Below are 13,317 nucleotides of genomic sequence, written 5' to 3'. Positions count from 1 at the left end.
TGGGTAATCATTGATTTAGGTGAGACATACTGGTTTTACAGGAGCCACCGCCCCACTTTAGGAAACCAGCATGTCATTGAAAGTCTGAAATACACAGAACCACAGATCGCATCTACTTATTCAGAACATGACTAAAGTGTCAGCAGTTTTAGCTGCTAATGCGCAAAGGGTTAAAGGAGGCGCAGCTAGACGCCGGTGAAGCTGAAGTCATCCAGCAGAACGCACAGCGAGGAGGAGCAGAGACACTGAGAACACCTCCAAAAACACCCATCTAAGACGAGCCAAGCTACCGATCCGCGCTCTCCTGCTTTCTTTCACTCCGTATGTTCTTTTTCTCTTTCGCAGTTCTCCACTTAGACCTTCAGAGTCGTACTGAGAGGCTGGAATGAGAAACAAATAAAAGAAGAAAAACGCGCAGCTCAGCACCCCAACTACTACTATGGCTCCAACGACTCTCGTCGGAAAGCTCGGTCCGTCCGCCTCTCAGGAGCGGGCTGTGGTGAGCGATGAGAGGTCTGGTGCGCTGCAGCGACTGTGAGACCAGGAGGAAATATTAGTTGACAGGCCGCCCTCCTCCCCGGGGGACACGAACACACTCCATCACCCTCCTCAACCGGGCAACTGGAGGCTGCGCGTACGGTGCCTCGTTTCCACAACTCACCTGCCCTCACTGTCTCCTGGAGATCCACCTTAAACCCGCATCACTCTGACCAACTCGGGGCAAAACTTTGGCCTCAGGATTATTTAGCAATTGGCTGTGAATGTTCAGATTCCATGCGGGGAGCGCACTGAGCATAGTGCGTTCGGCTGCAGGTACTGGAAACGCAGCTTCGGCACGAGATTGTTAAAAGTCCTGCAAAGTCTGCCAAAGTCCAGGGGCCACCGCTGCAAAGATGCCTGTCCGGAGGGGCCATGTGGCTCCTCAGAACACCTTCCTGGACACTATCATCAGGAAATTCGACAGTCAAAGTAAGATTATTGAACCTCTGAGATCCTTTGTGTACGCACACAGCCAGTCTTTGTTTTTATTAGTGGCGGTAATTGATTGTTTGATTAAAGGCTATTGGAAAATCGCACTCTAATGATGTCGCATTTAGTTGACATTTTCCAGAATTGAGCCTCGCTAATAATGTTTGCTGATACACGGTTAATAGCTCTGGCAGGTCACACGGTGGTGCAGTGATGGTGGAGTCAGTGGAGTGAGGAAATGGGTTGGAACCTTCAACTCATGAGAATCATCAAAATTAGAAAACCTTTTAGCTGTAACGGTGAGATTTAGGGGCAGTTACTTCTGTAGTACATACAGGTCATGTTCTGGTGTCAGTGTGAGCAGTGTACAAAGCCTGTTATTTGTTGATCTGCATCTATGATTCACTAGTGATAAATCAAGTCCTTGTAGGCTGCACAAAGTGTCAAATGTAAAGGTTACAAAGCAGTACAATGCTTAAAAACACCAGAGATAATCTTTATTTGTGCACATATCCTCATGCTTAAATATCACATTTAATGCCTCAGTGTCCTCCTGTCTGAGCTAATTCATAAAAAAACAAACACACTTTAGTGTTCAGGTAATCTGTTCTCCTTGGCTCTGTTGGGGTGCATAGAAAGGAAAAAACAAATCCAGACTTTACAGGACAAGACAAATCTGTTCTCCTGCTTTGTTGCCATCTAACCCTTTGTCTTGTTTGCCTAGACAAACAATAAAAAAACAGCAATCTGATCAGTTAATCTCCTGAATAGCATAAAGCACAAAAACAAACAATTTATCTGAGCTGCTAAATTTTTCATGGAGCCTCAGGGCGTGAAATTTGAGGCGGTCTACATCTCAAAATGCACAGACTTCATCAGACCTCAGTTCCCTGTGGCGGTGTGTTATCTATGATGCAAATCATTCATGTTTTTCCATCTCTGAATGTGTGACCAGACTTTAAATCTGCCTTTTCCACCACAATGGTGCCTTTTCAGTACAATACCACCTCAGTGGCCAATGAAGAGGAAGATGAGGGTGATATTTATAGAGGGGATAAATGGAGTAAGAGCTCCATTAGCATTGTGTTGGCAGAGGTTTTGACAGGCTGATTTAGTGTTGTTTTACGTGTGGCCTTAAATGTTGATTACTTGTTGCTGGAGAAGATAAGAAGTTCTTCATGAAAAGATAACAAACCGTCTGCCTGCTTCCACACATTCACCATATGTTCTCTTGGGCTGAGCAGTTTCTAAAGCCACCTTGGAAAAGCAAGTTATGTCTTGCTGCTTTCGTAACACCCGAGTCATGGCAGCAGCAGAACTTCAAACAAGGTGTTAGGGTGGTGGATTTGGTGCAAAAGCAGCCTGTTTCCAGAAGTACTGAGGAGAGGTTCTGCAACCATACAGCAGTAATTGAAGTAGGGTAATTGACATTAAGCCTGTGCTGCTTTTTTTTTTTTTTTTTTCCATCCAGATAAGTCTCATTCCAGTGTGTCTTAAGGGTTTCTTCGAATGCAGATTTGCATTCATGGCATGAGGTTTCCTCATGTGGTGTGAATGACTATTTATGAGAGGAGCAGTGCAGCGTTACAAGGAACATAACCTACAGCAGATAACCTCACTCCACTGCCTTCTAAATGTTGTCACAGATTCATATCTTCAGAAAAATTACCAATTCATTGTCACACATTCTTGGCCCAGCTAGCCGAGCATACTGATGATTGAGAGAAGTCGGTGTCTAATAGCTGTGTGGAATGAACTGGTACTGATGGTAGTGGGTGTGGGGATGAGGGTGGGGGTTATAGCACTCATTCTTCAGGCCCTGTTTCATTATTGTCACGCCGCAGCCACACTCTGAGCCCACACTGTTCCACATGACTAAGGGTGTAGATTTGCATATGGCCAGTCCCGACCTCCTCCGTAAGGACCGTCTTATCCCCACCAATATTTGTGCAAACCTGTTTGCATTGTCTTACGTTAGATGTTATAAGAGACAAACCCATCAGAGAGAACGTAATAGTTGCACTAAAATAGACTGTGACTAAGGCTGCTGTTCAATATAAACTATCAACCTAATTGCACGAGGCTGTCGGTTTGTGTTGGGAGTAACAAATGTACGTCAGATCCAACTAATCTTCTTATCTTGTGTAGTGTGAAATAATAGATGACAACTGATACTGCATCTAGGAGGCCTCACTGCGTCTAGTGTGTTGTATCAATGTTGAAATCTCCACAACTGGTTCTAACACTGACCAACAGGAGAACAGAGGAATCTGCTGGGTACAGCTTTAAACATGTAGATACAATGTTTTTCTTTCTTTTTTAGGCTTTTTGTAACACAGTGCAGCCAGTATCAAAGAATATACAAGCATCAGTGGAAGTTCTTCAATGTCAGAATCAAACACACTGTTTTGGATTTATGAAAGTTATAAAATACCAAGAGGGAGCTCTAACTGAAATGAAATGTCTTGTAACAAAAGTCTTACTGTAGATCTTTTTGGTAGCCTTGGGGTCAAGTAAGTTTTTAGGCTTAGGAAGTAAAACAATTCAACTACTGAAGACAGTCTAAAACTTACTGAAACTGCTCAGTGGAGTTACATCTAGAAACATCTAGTGATTTCCGAAAGAGAGAATAGACCTTAACAGGGATGTTTTCACCTCCAAGAGCTCAAGTTAGTTGGTAGGCTAATAAACTAACTAGTGGAAAAAGTATCAAGTGATGTTAGTTTACCAAGTTAGGTACCAAGATAATCCTGGCTTCTGTCATTTGGAGACTAGTGTGCGTCTCAGATCAAGTATTTTCATTACACTTGCATTACTTCTATTTGTAAGGTATTTTATTAAAAGTTTGGGTTTTTTTTTTAGATGTTTGCTGCCACCACAATCACAGCGTCACCTGCCACCATTTCAGCCATTTTCCTGCCCCTCCCCTTCTACTTCACAGCTGAGGTGATGATTGTTGAGGGTGAAAAGTGTTCAGCGTTCCATACTTAACATTTTGACCCTTTTGAGTGTACATCTGGGTATTTTACTGTGCCGTACATTTTGAGACTGACATCAGCCATCAGGCTGACTGCAGGAATAAACATTTATGGGTTGATTATATATCAAAAACTGACAAATTTTGGTTAATAAATCTACAAAAATGTTAGCATTAATCAATAAATTAAGTTCAGGTTTGAGACGTATACATTTGCTGAGATTTTATAGCCTCAAATATAACCTCTATAGTCAATTTATTTGGTTGAGAAACACACCACAAGTTAGTCTCATAAGATTGTGATTCCACAATATACAAAGGTTCTCTAAGCAAGACTAATGTGTGTTCATGTGCTTAAAGCTGTGCTGCGTGATAGACTTATTAGGATTCACAGGGCATAATTAGCTTTTCAGGCATGAAAATATAGAAAAATGGCTTGACAGCATCAAGTAACATCAAATCATCTATATTGATATTTATGCTGCGTTTCCACTATGTGGAACCAGCTCGACTCGGCTCGGCTCGACTCGATATTCCTGGAGACTGTTTTCATTACAAGATACTACCGACTTTACAGTACCTGGACGTCATAGTGATGCAGCACGTTACTTCCATGTCATCTGCTCAGAGAGTTGCTGATAAACTCGCTCGTTGCGTGTTGTCTCGTCTGAATTTTTACGTCGGCCACCAAATACTGAATCTCCTCGACCGACCATGGTGTAGTTTTGGGCTGTTATCATGTGAATTAATGTACCGCTATATTTACTGTCCACTTCCGCATCTGTTTTTTGTAAAACGGCGGGTCACAGAGAATACTGTCTGACCAATCAGTGATCTGCAGTGTTTACACGTCATGTTTTAGTATCTGGTCCCCAGTCCTGGAACCTCGGCGGAGGTGATACCAAAAAAGTAGCACCGGGTACCAGATTCCGGGCCCTTTTTTGTAATGGAAACGTAAAAAGACTGAGCTGAGCAGAGTTGAGTTGAGCCAATACCACGCAGTGGAAACGGGGCATAAGTCTTTTGATTTGGACAAATGCCTAATGCAGCTTTAACTTCCTAAGACCCAGCTATGGGTTTTCTGTCCACATTTGTGGACAAGAGTTTCACAACTTTATACAAAAAAAAAAAAAAAGAAAAGAAAAGAAAACTGTCCACCACAAAGGACATTCCATAAAAAATTTAAAAACTGCATCTGAAAAAACTGTTGCATCATGATATTTCCAACATAGGCACTTATTTAATAAAAAACAAAAAAGACTTGTACTTTGCTGACATTTCCTGGGTCTCAGGAGGTTAAGGGTGTTTTGTGTGGAGACAGTGTTCCTGTTGCCAGGAGATGATTGTTTGTTGACGTTAGCTAATTCCATTTCTAGGTTAACAGTATCTAATGTTATGCATCTAATGTTGCAGCTGTAGATGAGCAGAAGGGAGGCAGTGAAGAACTTGAGAGCAAGTCTTTACGAGGTTTTTACAGAAAATTGAGCCAGAATTCTCCACCAAGAAATCCATGTACAGGTTTTAATGGATGTAGGTGACCAAGGCACAATCCCAATTCACCCCTTGGCCCTCCCCCTTCCCCACCATTTTGTGCATTCACATGAAGGGGTAGGGGTGTCCTGACTCTCAATGAGTTGGAGGGGAAGGGTTAAAGGGGAGGGCTGTTTGGCCCTTGAAATGGAGATTTTTCAGGACCACACTACAAACTGAGGGGTATGAGAAATCTCCCATAATTCTGTTCAAATCATCAGCAAGATGGAGGTAAACAGAGCAAAAAGTGCAGCAGTGTGAAGAAAGAAATACACAAATGCATGTATTTTTTTCGTAAACAACTTAATCATTTGATCGACCGTTTAATGCCGTTTCAGTGTATTATAAACTGCATTTCTGCAGTTTGTGGTTGAAAGCCACAAAAAGATGCCCAAAGCCCATGGAACAGAGACCGTTACAGCTGCTGATGGCATGGTGAATGCTTTTGGAAACAAAGTTGTTGCATCTGTTTATAGCAGCAACGATGATTGCTGATGACGTAACAGGTCTTGAAGGGTTGTCTCATTTCATAGGGGAATATTTCAACCCCTACCCCCTTGCAACTCCATTTCAAGAGGTCATGCCAAGTGCAAGGAATAAGGGGGAGGGCCATGGGGTGAACTGGGATTGGGCCCAAGTCTCTGAAGTAGAGTTAGGTGATGTCAACATATAACTGGTTTACAACACAGTGAGTCCAACACGAGTACAGATGTTCCACAGTACCTTTAAAATTGGTTGACACCAAACCGACATCCTTCACATCACTGAAACATGAACTCACTCCTCTCAGGTTTTCCATACCTGAGAAATACCTTAGAAATTATGTGGATGACATACATATTCATCTATGGGATTCTTTTTACTGTTTGTCCTGCTGCAGTAGGTGATGGCAACTATCTCACATGGAAAAACATGTGGAACCACAGCCTCCATGCTAGAGTAAGCGTGCTAAAGCCGGTTCTTCTTCAGGCCAGGACAGGTTTCAAAATAAGAATAAATACTTAATGCTTGAACTTGGAGGGGATGATTAAGGATTAAACTTTAATACAGTGGGCATCAATGGTCACTAACCATCACATGACGACCTTTTCCTACCTACTTTGTGATGTGAATAGACTGAAGGCTGAACCAGGCAGACGGTTTGGTACGGCGTTGAGAGGAGAGGTCAGCGCTGTCATATTCATGCTGAGATTAAGGCTTCAGGCTGAGATGTGTCAGCACTTCTGTCAGTCTATACATTGAGCTGGAAATTCACTGCTTGATCACTTTGCAAATCATGAGGTGAATAGGTTCTGTAGTTTTGGAGAGATGATTTGTCAGATGATTTGAGAATTGTCACAATCATTATTTATTTTCCGGAAATGAAAAGTTAACTGTTTAACAGACATATTTTAAACAAATAACTTATACAGAAACCTACGTATGGTTAGTTCATACAGTGCTTCTACTACAAGGAAATCACTTATTTTTGTCATGTGTTATTTACAAACATACTATATATTCCAATATGAAAATATGACACTCTCAATTAAGGTGATCTAATTAAAGATTCAAGATCACAGCTTTCTTATGTAAGCACATTGCGGCCTCTGTCTTTGACAGGAGACCAGAGTCTGCTCTGTTTGAGTGGAGCCTTAAGGAGGACGTGGCTCACTTCCCTGAGTAAACAACTATTGTGTGAAAATGGTTGGTTTAAGGACAATTAGTTGACCTCTGTAATAACCTTTAACTACTCATGAATAGAATAAGATGTTGCGGTGCCACCTGAGAAGATCTTAAGTGTGCAAAAGTGACAGTTTTGAGGCGTTTGGACAGATGATTACAGTCAGTCATGGAGCCACACACAATGTTTCATATCTAGTTTCTTCTTTATTCCACTGAAACCATAGTTAAAAATAACCAAACACACTAAGCACGACACTAATCTGTACAGCTGGTTGAGAAATCTGCTCAGTTAAGAATGTTAGGTGACGTCAGAGACCAGATACTATGGGTTCTCAGTGATACACATGACCTAAGGTTAAGCTAATGATCTGCAGGTCAGAGTCAAGTTTTGTATCGAAGTGGAAATCAATGAAATTGGGATCTGCCCTCTTTGTCTTTAGTTAGAGCATCTTTGGTCTCAGGGTTGCAAGAAACATAACTAATTATCTCCAAGTGTGATGCCATCCAATCTCACCTGTTAGTTTTGTCACTGTTACTAATGGAAACAGACTATTGTTTATTAAATCCAGCTGGTCTGTGAACATCATTTTAATCAGTCCTACTTTATCTAATTATATATAAATAATCGGAGTATTAGTCAGTGTTAAAAATCAGCTGAAACTCTTTACACAAACATTGATATTGTGGTGTTATCCTAAAGTATAATTGATTATGCTAATCTTGTCATCTCTAGCTCCAATCTTAAAGGTGCAGTGTGTAATATTTTGTGACATTTAGTAGTGAAGACGCAGATTTACACCCCAGCCTAATCTAGAAGGACTTCAAAAAGTGCAGATGTCAGTTGTTAGAGCCAATGGTCATGGTTCTTTATATAAAGGGATATTCTGGTAATTCTGGTCTACACTTACAAAAAGAAGCAGAAGAGGTCTGACACCTGGTTAATGAAAAGACCTTACATGCTGGGAATTTAACTGGTTCACCTGTGACCTAGTGAGGGGTAAGATTAAACTCACTTGGGATGCTAAAGGTTTAATGCTAATATTTATTACTTCTGTTGTTGATGTCCAGATTTATTTGATTTCCTTTTATTTCAATAACTGCAAATATTCTTAAAGATTTATTTCTTTTCTGTTTTTATTTTATTGTTTGACTTTGTAATTAAGTTACTGTGCATACAAGGGAGCCCTTCACCTAAATATAGTGTATACCCCCAAGTAAAGGATCACTGTCTGAAGGAAAAAGGCTGAAAAAACTGATATGAGCAACATGTACTACACCACAGCTTTGAAAACAAATATGTGACGCATTGTCTTCTCAGAGGAGTTCATGTCTCATACGACAGACCCAGGCTTTCCTTGTAGCTTCTCCAGCTCCAGACTGAGAACTTTGCATACATGCAAATCTCCAGCTGGTCCCAATCACGAAGTCAGAGGCGTTTTTGAAGCCTGTCCAAAGGGCTTCACATTTAATTCCATTTAAAAACAAATGCACCAAAATGATCAAACTTATTTTGAGTCCTGCATTTTTTATGAATGAAACACACAGTGGACAGCCATGCTGTGGGAATCATATATACTGGTCCCTGGGCAGTGATGTGCACTGGGCTTGTTATAATAAAGCTGTTTATTGGACTATGAGACAGAAATTGGAGCAGAGGTCAAAGTGTTTTTGCACTGATATAATTGACCCACTGGAGGAAAATCAGTGGAGCATGATCTATGTTTACATCAGAGACTGACCAATCAGTGGGGAGGGTTTATGAAATCAATTAGAGATGCAGACTGATGTGAACAAAATGGTCACTGAACATACACAGACAGTAATGCCATTTTAGGATTGAGATATTTGATAATCCAGTTCTCATCTTGTTTTCCATCAGCCTGATCAGATTATTATTATTATTATTATTATTATTATTATTATTATTATTATTATTATTATGATTATTTTATTTTATTTTATTTTTTTAAATTTATTTTACAAATTTCAGATTAGTCTGATGTTGCTCTGCTGCAGCATTAAAAAATATACACACAATATAAAATAATATGATTTTGATGAAAGCTGCTGGTCATTACTGCACACTGGCGCAGTGTGAAATTACGCTAATTGGCCAAGGGGAATGCTATTTGTTTGCAGATGTACTCATTTGCAAGTGGCCCTGACAGAGGATGCATAATTCATGGAGGAGGACATGTTTACTGTTGCTTCGTTTTCAGCTTGTTCTGAATACAAAGAAATGGTACATTCAAGTACAAATATAAAAGAAATCTGTTGTGCTTTGTGTTATGGACTTGTGAAACATTAAACATTCATATAGGTGTATAAGCCATTGTGTGACCCACAGTGGATCACAGTCAGCAGATATGTACATTTAAATGATTTGTAGTCTTCTTGCATTACAGTGTGAACAGAGAAATCTTGTAAAATTAAGGTCTTTTGGAGAGTTTTTTAAGAGTAAATAGTCATTTAGAAAACTATTCATATAAGTATGAAGAGGACATTAGTCTTCACAAGGGTGATTTGTGACTTTGTTCCAGCCTTCCTCAGAGAATTGTCAATCAGTTACAAAAAGCCTCCCAAAAAAACAGTGTTCTCAATGCAACAGAAGAATTTTAATCTATCAACATTGATAGAATATAATGCTGTGAAAAGGTTCAGGTAGTCCAGGGAAATTGCAGTGTATATAGGCCAAGAAGAAAGCTCTACATCAGTTCTATGCAGAAACTACACTGAGTTCTCTGGACCGGACACTGGAAATGTGTGTTGTGGCCAGACAACTTCAGCTTTTTTGTTTTTGTTGTTTCAGTAAAAAATTATGTTTTATGTGCAAAAAAATGAAGGGCACTGAGACTGTTGTAGGTAAGAGGTAAAAAACAGCATCTGTGATGGTTTGGGGCCTCATGTCTGTCACCCACATGTCTGACCTACATTTACAGGTATATAAAGGAACCATTGGACTTCAATAGGTGAAGTTGTCCTTATTTATAAAATGTAATGAAGTTGGACAATGAAAAAAAAAAATCAAATAGTTTTTTTGTATTTTTGTCAAATTAATTAAGATTAAAATGAAGAAAAATCACACACATTTTAGTTTTATTGTATTCTAGAAAGTGTCTATTCTAAATCTTCCAATTTGTAGATGTGGTCTCTCTATAACAAGGTGCTATTAGATTCAGGATGCACAGGTCTTCAAAGTGTGCAAATCCAGCCCTTGTGTACTTTGGTTTCCTAGGATTTTCCGCACTGTTATCCCCTGACTTACTGTACATTGATCCTCTGTTCACGTCTCTGTTTACTGTACTGTGATCCTCTGTGTTTGAAATTCACACTTCTCTACACAGATTCATGTGTCCCAGGCCGATAAGAGCCAGGAGCACATTTGAACTTAATATGAGGTCACAGCGACCTTTTTGTTTGTGTGGTGCTGTCTGTTGGGTGCTCTCCTTGGAGAGGACTGCGCCCAGCTATAAGCCTCAGAGCCACTGTACTCAGGGGAGGATGTTACTATTCTACAGCTGAAGCACAAACACTTCATTGCCATAGCAACTGCCCCCCTGACTCCAACACCCACACACCCACCCACCCTACCCTCATGCACACACTCACACCACACATGCACTGACACTGCAGGGTAAGGTGTATTGTTTCTGCTATCTGATTTCAGGTTGTTTCACTGTCATATTTTGGAATGAGTCTTAATAATCACCACTTTGAATATTTAATAGGTTGTAGAGCTTTGTAATAATGTAGAGCAGATGATGGGTCATGAGGTTTAAGATCACTGACTGGAGTGATGAAAAATGATGGTCTCAGATGAAAGTTCACTGGGCTGCTACTAAACTGAAACTATATATCAATAAAGATAGACCAATAAAAAGTGATTATGACATGAGACATATATTACAAAAGATGCAGAGAACAACAGAAAAGGTCTGGGTTCCAACCACAGGCAGCATCTTCATAATGCGTGGGCTCATATTAAGATGGGAGACCTGATCCTTTTGGAGTCTGGATGGTGATGATACTGGTGGAGCAAAGGACACAGCAGGTTGTTGAATGAAACTGGAAGCCAATATATAGTATAAATATAGCTAATCTATGATCTCATGTTTGTCTTTTAATGCAGGCTGTTGTCATACGTGGGCAGATAATTGCATTATGTAGCAGATTGTTTTTTATCAAGATTGAAATGGCAAGTAAAACTGCACCTGCAACTTGGGACAAATTACAAAAATAATTGAACATTAATTCTTTCACATTTTATTACTAGCTACTCTTAAGTTAGCTGCTTAACTTGTTATGTATTTTCTTGACTCAGTTATTCTTAAAGGTTGAATATCATTAGCCTCGTAGCTTAATTGCCCTAGTCATATTTTTGGCCAAATTGTCTACATAACTTTACTCTCCTGACACTGCTGCTTCATTTTATGCAGATATCACAATTTGGTCAAAAATATGACTTTTATGCTATGCTGTTATGCTATGAGGCTAATGATATGTAATATTTGCAAGTTACATGAGGTGTGTTTTGGATGATAGATTAACGTCTCCCTTTGGGTTTTGACCACTGTTTTGATGCCAGGAATTTGCATTTTGATTGTTGCCATCGGATAATCTGCAATATCGGAATCATTCTAGGTTGTTTCTTCACAGATGAAGGTGACCAAACATTACAGAGCATGAACTGTGATTTAGAATGGTATGGACCGCTCAAGTTTGTGTGAAATGTGCAAAAGGAAATAGTTCTAGCAGTTTCATGAAGACCTTAAAACCTAAAGACCTAGAACTACTTTTGTCGTAACATCCAAATGAATTTTTCTCTACATTTAACCTTTTATTTATCACTATTTTTTATTAAATTAATTCTCTGCACTTTGCATTACTCAGTGAAACCATTTATTTTCCTATATTTAAGTTACTGATCATGTAAATGTACATGTAGATGTTTAGTGAAAAAACTGATGAAAAAGTGACATTTTCAGGAAATTAATTATTTGATCTCAGTGGCATTGTCCTATGCCTCCCAGACTGAGACTTTTATTCAGTTCATAATACCATGCAAAGCCCTAAAGCTCTACCTAAATCTTGTTCTATGCATGAATAAAAAAAAAAAAAGTGTTCAAAAAGATTGAGAACCACTGCTCTATGCTAAATTTCATCATTAGAATGTGCTGTCCAAACCGCCCCAGTTACATCCCTTTCACTGAACTGGATTCTAATGTGAATTGAACATCTAAGGTTACATTTGCACGTAGCTGGGTATCTGCCAAAATGGAGATTTTTCTTTGCCTTTGTGTGTATTGTTTACATGACAACGATGGGCACGCTCACAGAAAATGGTGAATGATGGTTTCTAAAAACTTCGGCCAAAGTGGAGATTTTGACAAATCTCTGTTTTCGCGTTTGCATGTAAACAGAGGGAAACGTGAAAATGGAGATTCTCGGACAGATGTCACAGTTTTCGAAGGAAATATTCTACCACTTCACCTGTGATGATACAGTATAGAGGAAGAGGATAGAGCTGAAAGGTGAGGTTACAAGTATTAAATAAGAAAATAAGGAAGTTTGGTGCTAGCTAATGTTAGCTTCTTAGCTAATTAGCACCCACTGTATCTGCTTAACAAGATCTTTGTGTATTTACTTGATAACAAATAAGGCTTTTATGACGTGTTTGCACATCTTCATACTTCATATTTGTTTTATCTGTTCAGGTCAGTGGAAGGTAAATGAAGTAATAATTTATGACCGAAGTATAGACAAAACAAGACTGACATACTGCAAATGTTAACGATTACAGAACTAAAGGCTCCCACAGAGTCTGGGCATACTGTGCATGTACTGTGTGGCGCGGACTCCGTGTGCACTGTTGGCAGACATTTGAGGTTTCATAGTCGAGTATACTAATCAAGTTGTATCAGCTTGGTGTCACATTTAAAACAGGTCGATGTGAAGACTTCCTCCTGAGCAGCCTATTGTGTGACACCATCTTTTCAGGATTATGATTGGTTAATGGTACTTGATCGTCTCCCCACACTTTCATGGCTTGTCATGCTCTTGATGGTGTAGATATATAGGTCCATGTAAATGTAGATTTTTCTGAAAATGATCACGTGTGCACAAGGTTTTTTTTTTTTTTTTAAACGGAGAGAGGGAGATATCCATTTTCCAAAAGA

The 13,317-nt window shown here is 39.6% G+C and overlaps 1 protein-coding gene across 1 annotated transcript in view; it reads left to right on the top strand.

The window, feature by feature from the left end:
- The first annotated feature begins 480 nt into the window (after positions 1-480).
- Positions 481-13,317, top strand: part of kcnh2b (potassium voltage-gated channel, subfamily H (eag-related), member 2b) — a 463,037-nt gene continuing 450,200 nt past the window's right edge. Inside the window, exon 1 of the mRNA XM_030122825.1 lies at positions 481-969. Coding sequence (XP_029978685.1) covers positions 894-969 — 76 coding nt within the window. The 5' untranslated portion in view covers positions 481-893. The remainder of the gene's footprint in view (positions 970-13,317) is intronic.

This window comes from Sphaeramia orbicularis, chromosome 20, assembly GCF_902148855.1.
Source record: "Sphaeramia orbicularis chromosome 20, fSphaOr1.1, whole genome shotgun sequence".
NCBI lineage: Eukaryota > Metazoa > Chordata > Actinopteri > Kurtiformes > Apogonidae > Sphaeramia > Sphaeramia orbicularis.
The sequence above is the reverse complement of the archived record's forward strand: the minus strand, read 5'-3'. Positions and strand labels throughout refer to the sequence as shown.